General features: G+C 38.7%; 1 protein-coding gene across 1 annotated transcript in view; it reads right to left on the reverse strand.

The window, feature by feature from the left end:
• The window catches only part of PRIM2 (DNA primase subunit 2), a 294,335-nt gene that overhangs the window by 6,854 nt on the left and 266,844 nt on the right, over positions 1–20,637 (reverse strand). Inside the window, exon 13 of the mRNA XM_037056323.1 lies at positions 8,880–8,948. Within this exon, the coding sequence (XP_036912218.1) occupies positions 8,880–8,948 (69 nt within the window). The remainder of the gene's footprint in view (positions 1–8,879; positions 8,949–20,637) is intronic.

Below are 20,637 nucleotides of genomic sequence, written 5' to 3' on the forward strand. Positions count from 1 at the left end.
TCCCATCTGGCAACCTCAATTTGTTCTATGAGTTTGTTTTTATTTTATTAAGTTGTTCTTTAGATCCCACATATAAGTGAAATCATACGGTATGTGTCTTTCCCTGACTTACTTTACTTAGCACAGAAACCGCCAGGTCCATCCATGCTGTCGCAAATGGTAATATTTCATTCTTTTCTATGGCTGAGAAATACTATCCCATGCTCTGTAAGTATCACTTCTCCTTTATCCATGTGGCTTCTACATGTTGGCTATTCTAAATAATGCTGACGTTCTCAAACTGCTGTTTTGGTTTTTCAAATATAAACCTAGAAGTGGGGTTGCTGGGTCCCACGGTAGTTCTAGTTTTAACTTAAGCAACCTCCATACTGTTTCCATAGTGGCTGCATCAACTTACAACCCACCAACAGTGCATGAGGGTGTCCTTTCCTCCACATCTCCACCAACACTTGTTTGTAGATTTACTAATAACCATTCTGACAGGTGTGAAGCGATACCTCAATGTAGCTTTAACCTGCCTTTCCCTGATGATTAGTGATCTTGAGCATCTTTTCATGTCTGTTGGCCATCTGTGTGTCCTCTTTGGAGAAGTGTCTATTCAGGTCCCCTGGCCCCTGGCCCCTATTCAGGTCCCCTGTAAATTGGATTGTTTGGGGTTGGTTTTTTTGTTTGTTTTTGGTGCTAAGCTCAATTAAGGTCCTTATATATTATGGATATTAGCCCCTTACCAGATGCATCACTGGTGAATATCTTCTCCCATTCATTAAGGTATCTTTTTGTTTTGTTGGTGGTTTCCTTTGCTGTGTGAATCTTTTCAGTTTGGTGTAGTCCAATTCATTTTTTTCTTTTGTTTCCCTTGCCCGAGGAGACATATCCAAAAAAAATCTTACTAAGAATGATGTTGCAGAGTTTACTGCTTATGTTTTCTTCTAGGGGTCTTATGGTCTGGTCTTACATTTAAGACTTTAACCCATTTTGAGTTTATTCTTATATATGGTTTAAGTGGGCTAGTTTCATATTTTTGCATTTATCTGTCCCGTTTTCCTAACACCACTTATTGAAGAGACAGTCTTTACACCATTGTATATTCTTGCCTTTGTCATAGGAGTGGGTTTATTCCTGGGCTCTTCTGTTCCATTGATCTGTGTGTCTGTTTTTATGCCAGTCCATGCTGTTTTGATTACTATCATCTAGTAGTAAAGTGTGATATAAGGTATTCTGATACCTCCAACTTTGTTGTTCTTTCTCAAAATAACTGCCACTATTTGGGGTATTTTGTGTTTTCATATAAATTTTAGAATTGTTCTAGTTTCAATGAAAATGCCATTGGTATTTTGATAGAGATGGCATTGAATATATATATTGCTTTGGGTAGTATAGACATTTCAACGTTAATTCTTCCTATCCATTAGCACAGTATATTCTTCCATTTATTTGCATCTTCAATTTCTCTCTTAAATGTCTTAAAGTTTTCTGAGTACAGGTCTTTAAACTCCTTGGTTAAATTTATTCCTAGGTATTTCATTATTTTCCATGCAACTATAAATGGAATTTTCTTAATTTCTTTCTGATAGTTCATTATTGGTGTATAAAAATGCAACTGATTTCTGAATATTAATTTTGTATCCTGCTACTTCACTAAATCCATTTATTAGTTCTAAGAGTTTTTTGGTAGAATCTTTAGGGTTCTCTAGGTACAGCATCATGTCCTCTGCAAATAATGACAGTTTTACTTCTTCCTTTCCAATTTGGATTAGTTTTATTTCTTTTTCTCGTCTGACTGCTGTGGCCAGGACTTCCAATACTATGTTGAATAGAAGTGGTGAAAGTGGACATCCTCATCATATTTCTGATCTTAAGGAAAAAGCTTTCCATTTTCCCCCACTCAGTGTGATGTTAGCTGTGGGTTTGTCACAACATGGCCTTCATTATGTTGAGGTCTGTTCCTTCTATCCCCATTTTGTTGAGAGTTGTTACCATAAATGGATGGAGAATTTTGTCATATGCTTTTCTGCATTTACTGAGATTATTTTTATCCTTCAATTTATGTGTTGTACCACATTAATTTATTTGCCAATATTGAACCAACTTTCCATCCCAGGAATAAATTGCTGAATTTGGTTTGCTAATATTTTGTTGAGAATTTTTGCATCTATGTTCATCAGTGATAATGACCTATAATTTCCTTTTTTGGTAGTATCTTTCTCTGGTTTTGTTGTCAGGGTACTGCTGGCCTCATAAAATCAGTTTGGGAAGCTTCCCTCCTCTGCAGTTTTTTGCAATACTTTGGAAAGTACAGGTATTAATTCTAATTTGAATGTTTGGCAAAATTAATCTGTAAAGTCAACAAGTCCAGGACTTTTGCCTGTTGGGAGATTTTTTTGTTTTGTTGTTTTTCTTAAAAAAAAAAAAACTACTGATAAATTTCCTTAGTAGTTATCAGTCTTTTCAGATTTTCTGTTTCTGATTGGGTCTTAGAAGATATGTTTCTAGGAATTTATCCATTTCTTCCAGGTTGTCCAATTTGTGGCATATATTTTGTAGTATTTTCTTATAATTTTTGGGGATTCCTTTGGTGTCAGTTGTTACTTCTCTTTCATTTTTTATTGTATTACTCTTTTTACTTGATGAGTATCACTAGGTATATCAATTTTCTCCATCTTTGCATAGAACCAGCTCTTAGTTTCAGTGATCTTCTCTATCAATTTTTTAGACTATTTTAACACTATGAACTTTATTATTTCATTCTACTCACTTTGGCCTATGTTTGTTCTTCTTGTTCTAGTTCATTTAGGAGCAAGGTTAGATTGTTTACTTGAGAGTTTTCTTGTTACTTGAGGTAAGCCTGTATTACTAAAAATTTCCACGTGAGAACTGCTTTGGCTGTGTCCTACAGATTTAGGGTCAATGTGTATTTGTTTGTATTTGTCTCAAGGCAACTTTTGATTTCTTCCTTAATCGCCTTAACCAATTAAAACTGTTAACCAATTCATTGTTTACAACCATAATATTTAGCCTCTATGTGTTTGTACGTTTTTCAGTTTTCTTGTAATTGACTTCTAGTTTTATACCATTATGATGAAGCAGATACATGATATGATTTCAATCTTCTTAAATTTATTTGAGTACTGTTTGTGACTTAACCTGTGGTCTATCTGGAAGAATGTTTTGTGTGCACCTGAAAAGAATGTACATACTATTGCCCTTTGTGTGAAATGTCCTAAGAATATCAATTATGTCCATCTAGTCTAATGTGTCATTAAAGGCCACTGTTTCCTTGTTGATTTTCTGTCTAGATGATATATCCACTGACATCCATGGAATGTTAAATTCCCCTACTCTGTCTACATTACTGCCAATCTCTCCCTTTAAAACTGTCAATATCTGCTTTATATATTTACGTGCTCCCACATTGGGAGCTGAGACGTTTAGAAGGGTTATATCCTCTTGATGGAGTGATCTTTATCACTATGAAATGCACTTCTTAGTCTCTTGTTACAGTGTTTGTTTTAGAGTCTGCTTTGTTATAAATATTACTACCTAGTTGTTTTTTTAAAAGATTTTACTTATTTTTAGGGAGAGGGGAAGGGAGAGAAAGAGGAGAAGGAGAGAAACATCAATGTGTGGTTGACCCTCCTGTGCCGCCTTCTGGGGACCTGGCCTACAGCCCAGGCATGTGCACTGACTGGGAACCCTTTGGTTCACAGGCCAGCATCCAGAATCCACTGAGCCACACCAGCCAGTGTGCTACCTTACATTTTTTTCTCATTTTCCTTTGTATGAAAAATCTTTTCCCATCCCTTTACTTTTAATTTAAAGTGAGCCTCCTATGCCTTGTTTTTTAAGGCTGAATAGGTATATGCCTTGTTTTTTATCCACTATGTCTCTTGATTGAAGCATTTAGTCCATTTACATTTAAGGTAATTATTGATAGGTATATAGTCACTGTCATTTTATTGTTTTCTGATTGTTTTGTAGTTCTCAGTTCATTTCTAATTTTCCTACGCTCTTGTATGTCAATGACTTTGTATAGTGTTATATTTGGATTCCTTTGCCTTTATTTCTTGTATATCTCTTACAGATTTTTGGTTTGTGGTTACTATGTGCTTCATATAAACCAAACTATGTTTATAGCAGTCTATTTTAAGTAGATAGTCACTTAACTTTGAGTGCATTCTAAAATCACTACAATTTTTATTCATCCCCTCATGTATGATTTTGTCATTATTTTTTACCTCTTTTGTGTTTACATGTATCCTTTAATGTACTGTTGAAATTACACATGATCTTCCTACTTTTGCCTTTAACCACTGTTTTTACTAACTCTGCCTTTTCATTGTGAATTTTTTTCTTTCCTATATTTTCGATCTTTTCTTTTCTTCTTAAAGAAGTGCCTTTAACCTTTCCTCTGATACTCATTTCCTGGTGATGCAACACTTTAGCTTTTCCTGTCTGGGAAACTCTCTCTCTCCTTCTAAATGATAGCCTTGCTAGGTAGTGCATTCTTGGCTGTAGGCCTCAGACTGTCATCATTTTGAATATTGTATGCCATTTTCCTACGGCCTGCAAAGTTTTTGCTGAGAAATCAGCTAGAAGTCTTATGGGAAACTTCCTGGTACATAGCTAACTGCTTTTGTCTTACTACTTTGAAGATTCTCTTTGTTTGACCTTTGGCGCTTTAATTATTATAGGTCTTGGTGTGCGCCTCTTTGGGTTTGTCTTGTTGGGTATTCTATGCTTCATGGACTTTTATGTCTACTCCCTCTGCCAGGTTAGGGAAGTTTTTGCTCATTATTTCTTCAAACAGGTTTTAAATTCCTTGCTCTCTCTCTTTCTGGTCCCCCTCTGATGCAAATGTTGATATGTTTAATATGGTCCCAGAAAAACCTTAAACCATCCTCATTTACTTTCAATCTTTTTTCTTTCTGCTGTTCTAATTGGGATTCTTCTGCTATCTTGTCTTCCTGATTACTGAGTTGATTCTCTACTCCATCCGATCTGCTGTTGTTTCCATCTAATGTATTCTGCATTTCTGACTGGTCCTTTTTATGTTTTCTATCTCCATTTTTATTTTTCCTGCTTCTTTATCAAAGTTCTCACTGGGTTCATGTATTCTTCCCCTAAGTTCAATAATCTTCCTTACAACCAATGTTTTGAACTCTAAATCCTATAGATTGCTTATCTCTATTCTGTTTCGTTATTTTTCTACAGTTTTGTCTTTGTTTCATTGGGATATGTTTGTCTCCTCATTTTGGCTAACTTCCTTTATTTGCATCTATGTATTAGGTAGATTTGCTCTATCTCCTGGTCTTGGCTGAATGGCTCTATATAGTAGGTGTCCTGCGGGGCCCAGTCATATAGTCTTCCTGGTTCCTGAGTTGGGTGTTCCAGGTGTGTCCCTTGTGTGAGTTTTGTGTACCTTTTGTTGTAGTTAATCCTTGATTGCTGTGGCATTTCATGGGTTGGGACTGACCATAAGGCTGACTGGCTATGACTATAGTAGATGAGCTGTTGTTCAGGGGCTGACCCCCAAGACTGAGTTGCTTAGTGGGGTTGTAATGCCAGCTGAGTCCACCCTTCAAGTGTGCCATTTATGGAGCTGGGTGAGTGGTGCTCTGGTGTGGTCTGATGCTAACCATCAGGCATGTGGGTCCTGGAGCTCTGGTGTGTTTCCAGCTTGGGACCATCTGGTAGTATTTACAAAGTGATCTGTGCTTGGTTCATGCTTGGGCTGAGCTTGGGGGTGCCTGGGAAAGGTTATTCTGCGAACTGAGGATGGCTGTCACTAGTGTCAGACTTGGGACCCTTTGGTGGGCACCATGATGTGAGTTGAGGCCAGCAGCCACTTGTGCCTGGTTTGTGGTTGTTTAGTTGAGGCTACATTCCAAACCAAGATTGCCACTTCTTACGCTAGGCTTGGGACTACCTGATGGGAGTTACGATGTAAGTTGAGACAAGTCACCACTTGGTCTGAACTTGACATAACTTAACTAAAATACAGGACCCGCAGAGGTCAGGCACTATCTGATTACAGTTTGTGGGCCTTGGAGATAGTTTAGGGATGTCTACAGCACAAGGCAAGGTTGGTTGCTTGTATGGAGGAGTAGCTGGAAGAGGTTAGGCCAAGCATGTGAGTTGGGTGGGGAGGAGTCTCGGGGTATCTTCAGGGCAGGCAAACAGTGTTAGCCAGGTTAACGGAATACTCAGATTTGGCATCCACCTGGGTCAGGCAGCTGGGTGAGGGGAGAGCTCAACAAAAGAGCATTGGCACCGGCCAGCATTCCTGTCCCCAAGAGAGTTGTTCTGACTCTTGCCTTTCCAGCCTTTACCCTGAAGCCAGTCAATTTAGTTCCTCCCATACGCCCTTGGCACTTTCTGAGCTGCTGCTTCTGTGCTGGAGCCCAGAGGAAGTAAGTCTATGCATGGGCCCTTTCAGACCTGCAGTGCCTAGGTCTCCATCTGTTCTCCGTCTCACTAAGATGTAATCCCCACTGGTTTTCACAGCCAGATATAGCAACTCATTTTCCCAGCACTGAAGCCCTAGGCAGGGGAGCCAGGTGTGGGGCTAGAACCCCTTGCTCCTCAGGGAGGACCTCCACCGCTGAGATATCCCTCCCAATTCTTAATCACCACATTATGGATGTGGGACCTGCCCATTCCACTTCTCCACCCCTGCTACCAGCTTCTTTATACCGTCGGCTATAGGACTTCTATTCAGGTAGGCTTTAGGATGTTTTCAATGATGGTTGTTCTAATTCAGTTGTAATTTTCATGTGGTAGTGGAAAGAGATGAGCACAGCATCTTCCTATTCTACCATCTTGACTGAAAGTCTCTAAACTATTTTTTAAAATAATAATGATATTTTTAACCTTTAGGTATAATAGGGCGAGGGCCTGAGCCACAACAGACCAGAGTTCTAGCTCCAGAGCTCCCAAGGTTTGGTACCTCGGGCAAGTCCCATAGAACTGGTAGACCCGAGTTGTTTTACCATAAGCTATGAAGGTTGGATGATGAATCTAGAAAGGAAAGTGCTAATGATCACAACAGCAGTTATTACAAATCCAGTATAAGGTACTGTAGAACAGCACGGTTAGGCTTATAAGCTCTAGATGAGTTATTCAACAGCCTAGTTCAAATCCAAGTTCTATCCGCAATAAGCAGTGTAATTGTACACTGGCTATGCAGCTTTTCTAAGCTCTATTCACAAATGGGGACAAAAGCAGTGCCTAATAGTAGTCTTACAGTGTGAATCCAAAGAGTTAATGTGTCCAAAGTGCTTGTGCTATGCCTGGAATGCATTAAGGGTTCTACAGATATTGGCTGATATTATTATCATTGTTGTTATTATTTTTATCAACTTTAGTCATATTATAGGATATATTTTCTTATGAAATATTTTATCAAAAATATAACCAAACTAGAAAAATTTCTGCAGTCATATAACCAAACTAGAAAAATCTCATGAAAACTAAATTAAAAAACATAAAAATTATAAAACTTAGCATAGCATGGTAGCTAATAATGAATTCAATACATACATCTTTTTTTTAATCCTTACCCAAGGATATGTTCACTGACTTTAGAGAGAAGGGGAGAGAGAGAAACATCGATATGAGAGGGAAACATCAATCGGTTGCCTCCTATATGCGCCCCAATAGGGGATCCAACCCACAACCTTTTGATCTATGGGATGACGTTCCAACCAACTCAGCCACCTGGCCAGGGCTCATCAAATACACCTTTTAGGTGAAGGTATGGATTCCTTCGTATCAGAACAAAACCACTGACTCCAAGAAAGGCTCACATATACTCATAAAAGAAATGTTTCAAGAAGTGCTTGGACCTTGAAGTCCACTCTTGGATGTCTGTCTTCGGTTAGGAAGCCATGGTCAGGATCAGTGGTTGAAAACTCAGCACCAGTGAGCTGAATTTGACCTGCAGAGTCTTAAAACTTTTTGATGTGAATGCCTCTAAGGGTATGAATTCTTCAGTGCACCACAGTTCCTACCATACTCCCTGGTATTAATCTCAGGAAATGTCACTCTTGAGGGTTATTTGCATGACCTCTATAGGCCTCTGAGTTTGTGACCCTTGTTTTATACCGTTCAGCCCCTACTGTAGCAGGCCTTTCTTGTACTAAGGATGCTGGCATGAAAGAAACCAAACACATTTCCCTGACTCCCTTGCAGTTAAGGGTCCACCACGTAACCTAGGTTCTGCATGCAGATAAATACAAGACTTGGGTAGCTGATCAGATTAACAAGAATTGGCAGCAAGTAAAACAATCAGATTTTCTGTGTGGAAGATGGCAAAAACCTTAGGTTCTTTTTGGCAACTGGGGCCGAAAGTTCTAGATCTACTCCTGAGGTTGGCTATCTGAGGCCTGTGTGTCAGATCTGGCCCACTCTCTGTTTTTGCAAATAAAGGTCTACTGGAACACAGCCATGCCTGTTTGGTTACCTACTGTCTACGGCTGCATGTGTACTACAACAGCAATGCTGAGCGACTGTGACAGAGACCATATGGACTGTGAAGCCTAAAATTTTTACAATCTGACACTTTACAGAAAAAGTTTACCGACCTTTGGTCTCATCCCTAGATGTGTAGTTGTAGGTGACAGCTGTAGTAAAATAAGACTTTCTCGTGATACAGCTTCTCCTAGGAACAGTATTCCTGTTCGGGAGAATCTAAGCTCAATTCTCTGGACCTTCTTTAAATTTTAAAAGGTACCTATTACCATGTAATAAATTCCTTTCTACTGATGATAGGTGGAGTGGTTTCTATTGCAGTAAGTAAAAACCCTGAATGAAACACAGAGTCACAAAAGACAAGAAATTAGGCTATAAAGTTAAAAAAATTTAAAGTTTAAAATACTTACATTATGTGTCATCTCAAAGTACTTCTGACAGGCTACCTGGTAATGTGTGCCTTTGACTAAATCCAAAATCTAAAATGAATGAGAAAAGAGAAAAGAATTAGAAATTAAAAGTTTCTTCTACACCAGAGTACCTCATGGTTATTGGCCACCTTCATTCCAGACAGGAAATGCGTTAAATCACGCAGCATGCCGTACTTCTGCAGCCTGAGCACTGTGATCATTGTGACATTACACAGTAGCAGTTAAGGTCAGCATTAAGCCACAGATGACAACAGATAGAAAGTGATCTTTCTGACCTACTAACTGTGAATTTCAGTAACTTTACCGTGACAACGAGATGAAAATAGATCCTAGTGTTGTGACTTTGACAGTTATTTTTAGAATGTCTTATTGCAACGTCTCTTCTAAAATTGTAGATATAAATCTGGTCATCTAAATGGTCAGTACATGAAGCAATCAAGTATACTATTTAGATTTTTATTTGCCACATTACCAGTTTATACAGATACAGCATAAAATACAGCTGTACGCCCATCAGGAAAATTCAATGTAAACCCTTTGGATGACTATCTGTGGAGAGGGAATGCTTTTACCTTCAATCAGATTTGTCCTGTTTTGAAATGAAGTTATATCTAGTAAAGCTCAGCAGAATATGAGAGTAAATAGTCTATTCTGAACACCTATTAGGAACATCATCCTATCTTTTGTAAATACAATTTGCTTTCCAATTCTACCTCATGTAATCTCTTCAGAGTGGTGCGAACTCCCATTCTTATCAGCAGAGTGCAATGCCAGTTGAAATTCGTAAAGTTCCATCACCTCCCCCACCAAATAAATAATATATATATTTGGCCTGTTTATCAAACACAGTAAAATGCTGGAATTAAGAGACAGCCTCAAATGGAGGGAAATAACATTCTGGAGATATATAAATTTCTATCCCTTTTCAAAAGGCTGGCCTTCCTATGACAAAAAAAAATGTATATGAAGTTTAAAATTCTTGCTATCTTCATTATTGAATATAGCTTACCTCTTTTGACAGACACGCAAACAAATTACAGTTGAAGAATGAGTATCATAGAATACTGATAAGAGAGGGCTTAAAAAATTGTACTTCTCTGACTGTCTTACAGATTACATTTCCGAATTTCAGGTCATCTTGTAATTAAATCTACATGAACGACCTATGTAAATGCCAACCAATCATAGCACCCAGGATCCTGTCTGCCTATCTGACGTATCTACTTTTCATGAATTATTAGAGCAAAAATGAAAAATAGATCAATTAAAATAAATGACTATAAACTTTAAAAAATGAAAAAGCCACAAAATTCCACATAATTCCAACATTCTGAGCTCATATTTGCCAATGTTTTTTACACATAGATAATTCAAAATGTGTTAAGGTGAACTTACAATTGATTGTTGGCAAACATCAATGATACCAACACAGAGCTGGGCAAAAGCAGGTTTACAGTTGGTTATGTGGAAAATAATACAGTAATTAATAAATAATAATACAAGAAAAACTCTGTGTTTCATGTACTTACAACTGTAAATCAACTTTTGCCAACCCCTGTATATGCATATCTGTGAATACAATTTTGGAGAAGCCAAAGCATAACATAAAGTTTAAATGATACCATAAATTACCAGAAAAGGAATTCACAGAAATAAGCAAAAAGCTCAACTGTGTAATGCACAAGTTACTTTTATATAAAAACCAAATAGTGCATCTCATATCTTATTCTATATAAAATATATATACATTTTGTGTTATATATGTATGTATATATGTATGTTACACACATATATATAATAGACTTTGTATATAGTATTTTCCTTACAAAGTAAATAAGTAACTTATACACATAAACTCTAATAAATATTGGAAAGCATGCTATAAAGGAATACTTAAAAGAAATATTAATAAAAATATCTAGTTGTGTAATATACAAATGAGTAAAAAATTTATCAAGGAAAACTGACATATAAGCCACAGAATGTGAGAAAAGCAGATTTATGTATCTTGAAATTTTAGATTTCATCGAAAAAGTTGAATTTAGATTAATCACCTAACAACCACCCCACCCCACTCCACTCCCATAGTAGGCCCTTTATTAATAAAACTATCACTTACTTTTCCTCTGTTTGTATATGATTTTTTCAGGAAGAATTTTTATTTGAAATTTTCTTGCAAATGTACAAATAAATCATTTAACTATCTATCCTTAGACAACTTCATTAATTGTGTCACAGCATATATGAGTGGATAAAAGTCCTTGTATAATGGGAAATAATGGGATAATATAAAGGTACAATGGAAAAAAAGGACAATAGAGGGTTTTTCGTGGGCTAAAAAGCTATTCAAAGACAGACAGATAAACTTCGGCCTAAGGAGAAGAGCTAGGGAAGGAGAAAGAATTCTAAGTAATAAAAATATGGGGACAATAAATGAGCTTGTAGAAGAAATCCAAGAGAAGGACTGCTTTGAGGTAATCAGGTATTATTTTCATTTTAGAGATGAAGAAACACATCCTCTTAAGAATTGGGTATATGTCCAGTGAGGACCAATTACTATGGTAAGAATTAAAAATTAAAACATCAGCCCTGGCTTGTGTAGCTCAGTGGATTGAGCGAGGGCCTGCGAACCAGAGGATTGTGGTTTGATTCCCAGTCAGGGCACATGCCTGGGTTGCAGGCCAGTTCCCAGCAGGGGACTCACGAGAGGCAACCATACATTGATATTTCTCTCCTTCTCACCTTCCATTCCCCTCTAAAAATAAATGAATAAAATCTTTAAAAAAACTGAAAACATCATATGTAACTAAGTGATCCTGTTTTCCTGAAGAGAATATACAATATTTATATGTTTTAAAATTAGTATAGAAAATATACACTACTCAAAAAATCCAACAACTAATACAAATATATACTTTAATTTTACATTATTATCTACGTTGCAGAGATACAGGAAAAGAAAAGAAGAGAAAGAGATGGGTCTTGTGGACCAATGAATGGAGTATGGCTTTTTCTATTAATAAAATGAGGAGCTACTGCAATGTTCTAAGCACAGGAGTGACAGCAACTGACTTACATTAACAGGAATAGTTTTCCTTCAGTGATAGGAACAGACTAGAATGGTGGAGGAAACAGGAAGCTGATTTCAAAAACCCAGGAAATAGGTGATGGAGGCTTGCTTGGGATGGTAACAGTCATGGTGAGAACTGGTCAGGTTTGGAGGTGGAAGGATTTCCTACTTAACGACCATAAACTGTTCTTGAAAACTAGTTGTTCTACATGAAAATGCTTGACATGAGCCTTGGCTGGTGTGGCTCAGTGGACTGAGCGCTGGCCTGTGAACCAAAGGGTTCCCAGTTCGATTCCTAGTCAGGGCACATGCCTGGGTTGCAGGCCAGGTTCTCAGTAGGGGGCACATGACAGGCAACCACACATTGATGTTTCTCTCCCTCTCTTTCTCCCGCCCTTACCCTCTCTTTAAAAACAAACAAATAAATAAAATCTCTAAAAAGGGTGCTTGACAAGAACTTGATCCCCAATGTTTTGGAATGAGGCATTACCTATCATTTAACTCCTCCCCTCCCAGACTGATTTCCTAAATGAAACTAGTTAAAATACCAACATATAAGTAACAAGCTATCGTGTGAAATAAATGAAAAATACCACTTACTTACTAGTCACTAAGCAATATGACTAAGATGCTTTCTAAGCAGTAAAAAGTGTCACCAGAAGTGTCAACACACAACCTTTCTGCTGACGTCAGGAGTTTCACAAGTGAGTCTGATCCTCTACCATTTGTACTTGAAAAGCAACTTGAAACTTCTTCTGCACCTTATTTTCCTAGATTTTTCTGGTATAAACATCACTGGCAAACACTGGATTAAGAGGTCCTACAGGTATGTCTATTTTAAGGATGGTGCTGGCGCAATCTGCTGATGAGATGGATGACTCTGAAGCAGGAAATGCAAGTCTAAATACCAAAGGATGGGAGAGGAGAACTGAGGTGTGAGCAAGGTACAAAAATTCAGTTTGTGAAGAAGGAGCAAAAATAGAAACGTGGCAACGAAACACTAAAACACAAGAAGGGCAGGCGACGGAGGGAGAATCTGTCAAAGAGATTTGGGGACAAAAGCTAAAACCTCTACAATATGTTTTACAAACCCTGGAAAGACCGTTCTTCCCAAAGTGAATCACTTCGTGCAGAGAAGCTGAGGGCGCCCACAGCTAACCCAGTGAGGCCGAACAGGGCGACTGAAATGTGTGATGACTGGGATTACTGAGCCATCTTTATTCCCTGAAATCCAGGGTCCTAGGAATAGCTGGTCTCATTGAGAATATAAATTTTTTGTTAAGTCATAATTCAAGTGCCTTTTTTTTAAGTGCCAAGGTTTGAGGGACACATGCAGAAGGGCCCGTGTCCCAGGGCCATGGACAGAGAGGCTTGACTTACAGCCAGACTACTGTGAACCTGAGAAGGGCTAGGGTTTAACCAAATGTGCTGTGCTTTTCTTTGAAACTGAAATTTTTCTTTGATGTCTTCTTGAGAATGAAGAAATACTGGATAAGGTAATATTTCACAATGTGCTAATTTTGACCTTACCTACCTAGCCTTTTAAAAAATATATGCTTTGGCGTGGGGGATACAGGGTGTTCATAATGTGCTTGTTTACATAATCTGTGTTAGAATCATATATAAAATATATTAAATGTTTTTTAAAGAAAAAATATTCTGTTGAGAAGCCAGAATGAAGATGTGGTCAGACAACCGTACTTTCTGACCATGTTAGTTTTGCCCATACAGCTTGAGAAGGGCCTGACCTCCATCCTCACAAACTGCCTTTGCCCGTCTTACAGGGATAGTTCCCCTGTGCCCAAGTCCTTCCCACAGTAACTGGCCAGAGTGAGGGTCAGAAATAACACGGGTGAGGGAAGCCCATACTACACAGAGGCAGAAACTCACTGAGAGGAACAAATGCCACGAGATAAAAGGAAACAAACAGGAAGATGAAAGACTTTGTGAAAGAAAAATGTGCAAAACCAGAGAAATAGGTAAATGAAATGGAGTCCACAATCTGCTACTTACATGGCCTATCATTAAGTACTTAACATTAAAGTGGAACAACCCACAGCGCACAAAAGGTGTTCCACTGAGCGATGGCATGAGCCCGCAGTTCCCACATTCCATTCTAGAAGAGCAGGGCACACCACGAGTTCCTCGTGTACAGCATTAATGCCCAAAGGTGTCTAAGGAGGAAACCAAGACAGGCCTAGCCCAGAAGTTCCCTAATTCGGGTTAAAAATATATACAGCTAATTTGAACAGTCATCTCGAATAAAGGCATTTTTGAAACACAAGCTTATTATTTAAAGAAAATACTTCTATGAAGATCTAAGACTACCCTCAAATAGCAATTTGACCTTTGGTTTTTAATGCCAATATTTCCAGTCTAAAGTACAAAATGTCAAGAGTAATGATCCATTTATTATTCTAATCTAGTTCGTCAGTAATCAAAAGGCTAAGAAAAATTAACGGTAGTGATATCAACCTAATATATTTGGTCAATCATATTCTTTAACTTTTTATGTCTATTCTTTTTATCAGCTAACGTCCACCAAGAAGAATATTAGACCTGGTTTTCTAAACACTGCAGTTTGTCATTTTTGCAAGAAAACATTCATCATCCTTGTATTTGCTAAGTTTGGTTAAAGTACTATTTACACTCATCTACTATTTCATCCTCAAGGCAAATCACAGTCTGGTTTTGAATTCTAATAAAGTAGCTAACAATATACCACTACAGTGGATAAACAAAGAGCAAGGAAGATGGTATTTTCCTCATTTGACTGGTGACAGACACAGCCAGCTGACAACATGTGACAGAGCAGCACACTGGGACGAGGAATGCTATATGCACATTTATACACACATACAAACACGTATAAAATAGAAACATAGACTGCATTTTATAACTTTGAGCCACACTTCCTTCTTCCTTCCTAATCTCTCTAATACTCCCTACCACCTGCAAATTCCTCTCTGCCTTTTGCTCCAGTGCCGGCCAGCGAGGCCCAGGTGATTGATTCTCTGGCAGCAGAACGGAGCCACCTGCCGGCCTTGGCCCCGGTGAGCAGAGTACTGTTACAGCCAAGGATGCACCACTCACACAGTTCTTGGGCCTCTAATTCAAGGTCATACTGTGTCTTGTTTAAATGTGATAATAAGTTTGTTTCTCCCTAAAAAGCACAACCTTTCAAATGCAGACCATGCTGATTTTTTTCCACTTCATTTTTAGCCTGCCTTATTCCAAAGGTGGGAGAAAACGTGAGAGGAGCCGAGTCTGGAACACCCTTCAAACACATGGTTTCTGTTTCTCACACACTCAGCAGAGTTTATCCTGTGCTGCCTACAACTCTGCTGTGACCTTCCTTGGCTGGCAGATGGGGGTAAGTTTCCCCCCTGTGAAGACAAACTTTCATTCACTTCAAACTTACATGCTCAGAACTGTTCTGACACATTCTTCATTACCTTTATTTATTTATTTATTTATTTATTAAAATATTTTTATTTATTTATCTTTAGAGGGGAAGGGAAGGAGAGAGGGAGAGAAATATCAATGTATGGTTGCCTCTGCCGAGAACACACAATGTATGGTGTGTCCCCTGCTGGGAACTGGCCTGCAACCCAGGTATGTGCCCTGACTGGGAATCGAACCTCGATCCTCTGGTTCGCAGGCCTGTGCTCAGTCCACTGAGCTACACCAGCCAGGGCCTCTTCATTACCTTTAAACATAGTTATCTGACTGAATTGATCTACCTCCAAATGTCTTGCAGACCTATCTTGTCCTCTCCATTGTTCAGACTCTCATCATTCTCTTTATTATCACAAAGCTTCTAGATTTATTCTTTCCTTACTCAAGAAAGCATCTAAACTGCCACCGCAGTAACTTTTCTAAAATCTAAATGAAGTCTTGGCATCGCTGCTCCCTGCCATGGAGGGGGCTCGAGCTCTTCGCCACCGTTCACATAGCCATCTTCATCAGCCACAGCCTCCCTCTTCGGGCCTGCCTGGCCACATGGTCCTTGCCCTCTAGTCCAGCTTCTGCCATGGTCTCTGCAGCACACAAACTCCTAGGGGTGAATCAGTGGGTTTTCTAGTCTGATGCATCGTTTGATGTGGTTCAATCCAGAATTATCTCAGCTTCCTGATGGCGAGACTTACTGGGGTGGTATTTCTAATCTAATTTGTCCCTAGAACCTGTTTTCATAGATCTCCCAGGACTAGGGTGCCTCGGAGGACACCCTGACAACCTTACCTAAATACTTGTAGGTCCACCTCTCACAGTCTCATTATTTTCCTTCAACTGGCATACAGTCATTGTGCAATTATTATCTGTTGATGTTGAATGAGTGTTATTTCTTTTGTGTGATAAGCCTCATTTCCCTCTACTGGGGAAACCCTTATTCAACTTTAAAATCCAATTCAAGTAATACTCCCCACCCCAGCAAGTCTGTCTCTTCTGGATCTACAACTAGTCCTTAGGAGTTGTATTTTTACTAAAGCGATGATCATGCCTTATTTTAGTTAATTATATGCCTTTTTGACTCCACTAGGCTAAAAGCTCTAAAATAGTTTCTTAATCATCTTTCTACTTCCAGATTTGAACATAATAAAAACTCGGTGACATGATGAGCACTCAGTAAGTGTTTATTGAGTGATAAAGTAAGTGTCTTTCCTCACCAAAGCAACTTCTGTTTCAGTCGGCCTTAGAACACTTCTACTAGAACCTGTGCAAATTAGGACAGTTGCCCTTCCTTCCTCCCTTCTCTTCCCTCCCCTCCGCTCTGGTCCCTCCCCCGCTCTCTCTCTCTCTTCGTGGTTTAGTTATAGCATCACAGGGAAAAAAAGTCACTTAATTTAGTTCTTCAACAGGTTTTAAAGGCGTAATAACTTGAAACCTGCCCCCACTACCACTCTCCTGTCACCTGCCCCGCTCCAGCTGACACGGTAGCAGTGGAGGTGGGCATGGGGATAAGCCTTCACTCGACAGCCTAGAAAGGGCTGAAGGGGCAGAAGCAACGTTCCAGCCTGAGTGGCTAGTGCTCACTGTGGCTACACCCAGTGCAGCACCGCCCACACACCGTCACAGAACCCAGTAGAGGCAGCTGGGACACCTCAGATAGTAAGGGGCGGAGAGGCTGGCAGCCTCCAGTTACAGGGAAGCAGCACCAGGAACTCACAGGCCCAGAGGCCCATAGTGTGTCATCTCACCACAGGGTGGTGTCCTGAGACCGAGGTGACCCAGTCATGGAGGGGACATCACCTCCTCAGGTTCGGTGCATTTTCCACAGCCCGGGCAACACCGCCCACTGAAACACTGAAGTCCCAGTAGTGCCGGTAAGAGAAAACAAAAAAACGGTGCTATAGCATCATCTACTGGAAAGCAAAAGAAAGGCCTCTACTTACCAACCTTCTAAATCATCAACACAAAACAGTACCTAAAAAAGATTTCAATTCCTCAACTGTCCAGGCAGAAAAGTAATCCATCAGTAGTACCATGAATAACAAAAGTAACTCAGAAAGAAACTGAAGTCTCCAAAAAACAAACTCAAAGACAGAGAACACTGTGATTAACACGACAGGAAATTCAAAATTGTAGTTTTAAAAAAATTAAATGAGACAAGAAAACTCAGAAAGGCAGTTCAATGATCTCAAGAATAAAATAAATGAACAAAAGGAATACTTTACCAACGAGACTGAAGCTGTAAAACAACCAAACAGAAATTCTAAGCTGAAAAACTCAATGCATGAGATGAAGAATAAATGAGAGACCTTGGGAAATAGGGCAGACCAGACAGAAGAATTAGGGATCTCAAAGAGAGAAATATAGAAATGACTCCGGTGGAAGAACAAAAAGAATTGAGTTAAAAAATGAGAGGACTGTACAAGAACTATCTGACTCCATTAGAACAATATAAGACTAACAGATCCATTAGGAAGGATGGGGGTGGGGGTGGGGAGGAGGTAGACAGGGAGCCTAGTCAAACAAATAATGAGAATGCCCCAAACCTGTGCAAAGAGCTGGAGCCTTGAATCCAAGAAGTTAATACAACACCTAATTATCTCAATGCAGAAAGACCTCCAAGACACATTATTTTAAAACTGTCAAAAGTTAATGACAAAGAACAAATTCTTAAGGCAGCCAGGAAAAAGCGGACTGTAAACTATAAAGAAAGACCCATTAGATTATCACTGGATGTTTCAACAGAAATCTTACAGGATTGGAGTAAGTGGAATCAAATACTCAAATATATTAAAAGAGAGAAATGATCAGCCAAGAATAATATATCCATCGAAGTTACTCCTCAGACATGAGGGAGAAATGCAGGCTTTTCCAGACAGACAAAAGCTGAGGGAATTCACCACCACGACCTGCAGGGCAGAAAGGTTAAAAGGAGTTTTACACCTAAAACAAAAAGACAAAAGGATACAAGACTGAAAGATGACAAAGACAGAAGCAGGAAACTGCAAGTCTATTTTACAATAGGCTATTAAGCAATTATAACATGGGGATTAAAGGAGGTCAAAGCACTTAAAAAATAAAGTTTCTGCAATTCGGAAATGAATGTGCAGCATAAAAGAGTGTAAGTTAAGAACACAAAAGGGGCAAGGGAAAAAGGACTGAATTGGCACAGGTGAATGGAGATAAGAATCAATTAGAAGAAAAAGAACTACTGTTTGTATAAAACTTTTTTCATAAAGGAAATCATAACACAAATTTAGAACTGAATTTAGAACCACAGAAGCCATTTCAAACCTATTCCAGTAGGGAAGTGTTTGCAGGAAGTTATTTAGCTAACTAAAATTTTTAAAAGATATCGTTTTGAGTACTTTAATAGTAAGGATGATGTACAGGTGATTAATTTTGCATCTTCATGTAATTAGTACATTTGATTATTTTAATAACTGATCATACTGTTTTTGTTATGGATTATAATACTGAGGCAAGTATTTTCCTCAAGAGTTGAAGACAGAATTTCATCTAATGAATAGCGTTGATAGGCTATAGTTTCTTTAACAAGCACACCCATAGTCCCTTAAATCCATCCTGTTCTATTGGCTCAGTGACTTTGTTCACATCATCCCTGTACTCTGAATGTGTCCTCTTGTTCTTTTCTCCACCCACCACCAATCCGCCCATCCACATTCCATCCATCTTTATGTATCAGCTCAAATCCTAAATTCAAAGGGGTTTATTTTCAGCCCCTTAAGCAGAATGAACACCTCTTAAACGCAGACTTACTGTATGACCCAGCAATTGCACTCCTAGGTGCACAGCTGAGAGGGATGAAAACTGATGTTCCCATAAAAACCAGTGCATGGATGTTTTTTGCAGTATTATTCAAATAGCCCCAAGGTGAAAACTACCAAACAGCCATCAAATGATGACCGGATAAATGAATGTATTCCATCCACACAGTGGAATATCATTCAGCCACAAAAAGAAAGTACTGATAAGTGCTGCAACAAGGATATACCTGGAAAACATTTTGCTAAGTGAAAGTTACAAAAGACCGTATACCATGTGATGCTGTTGTATACCATGTGAAGAGGCAAACCTACAGAGACAGAAGTAGGTTAGTGGTTGGTGGGGCTTGGGTGGAATAGGGGCTGATAACTAAAGAGCACAGGGGTTTCCTCTTGAGGTGATGAAAATGTTCTAATACGAAAAACCATTGAATTGTGTATTTTAAGTGGGTGAATTGTAAAGTATATAAATTATATCTCAATAAAGCCATTATAAAAAACTAAATTTAAAAATTAGTGCCTCCTATCCATATTCCTATATGGATTGTTATACCTCTAGCAAAATACTTAGCACAGTCTGGTTATAATTATTAATTCAAGAACTCCATCTTTCTTATTGCATTATGAAGCTCCAAAAAGAAAAAATAGAGTGTTTTTTTAGTATTCTCTAACAAGCAAGTGCTTTGCTCTCTGTAAATATTAATTTAATTGAACTTCTTCACAATTATGTTCCATCCCCTATAAAACAAGAATGAGAAAAAAAATATTTGAATGTCGCCACAAAGTGTTGTTACAAAATGGTATTCCTAAATTTTTATAGTTAATTAGTTTTTGGAAAAATAAATGTTTGCTCTCACATATTAGGAAAAAAACCTAGTCCTGGATGGTGTGGCTCAGTGGATTGAGTGCCAGCCTGCAAACCAAAGGGTCACTCCCCATCAGGGCACACGCCTGGGTTGCAGGCCAAGTCCCCAGTCGGGGACGCATGACAGCAACCACACATTCATGTTTCTATCCCTCTATCCCCCTTCCCCTCTCTCTAAAAATAAATAAAATCTTAAAAAATAGTAAAAAAAAATCTAGAATGGAGACACATAACATTAAAAAATAGCAAACAGGAAAAAATAATAGAATACCACCAAACTAGAAGAGCACATCGAAACACAAAGAAAAAGAAACAATGGAATTGAGCGCGGGCCTGCAAACCAGAGGATCACGGTTCGATTCTCAGTCAGGGCACATGCCTGGGTTGCAAGCCAGTTCCCTGCAGGCCAACTCCCAGCAGGGGACGCACAAAAGGCAACCATACATTGATGTTTCTCTCCCTCTCCTTCCCCTCTAAAGATAAATAAATAAATAAAATTTAAAAAAAGAAAGAAACAATGGAGATACAGAGCAACAGAAAACAAAATAAAATGGCTATACTAAGTTT

Source organism: Sturnira hondurensis, unplaced genomic scaffold (genome assembly GCF_014824575.4).
Source record: "Sturnira hondurensis isolate 20B ecotype Veracruz unplaced genomic scaffold, ASM1482457v3 Scaffold0008908, whole genome shotgun sequence".
NCBI classification, from domain to species: domain Eukaryota; kingdom Metazoa; phylum Chordata; class Mammalia; order Chiroptera; family Phyllostomidae; genus Sturnira; species Sturnira hondurensis.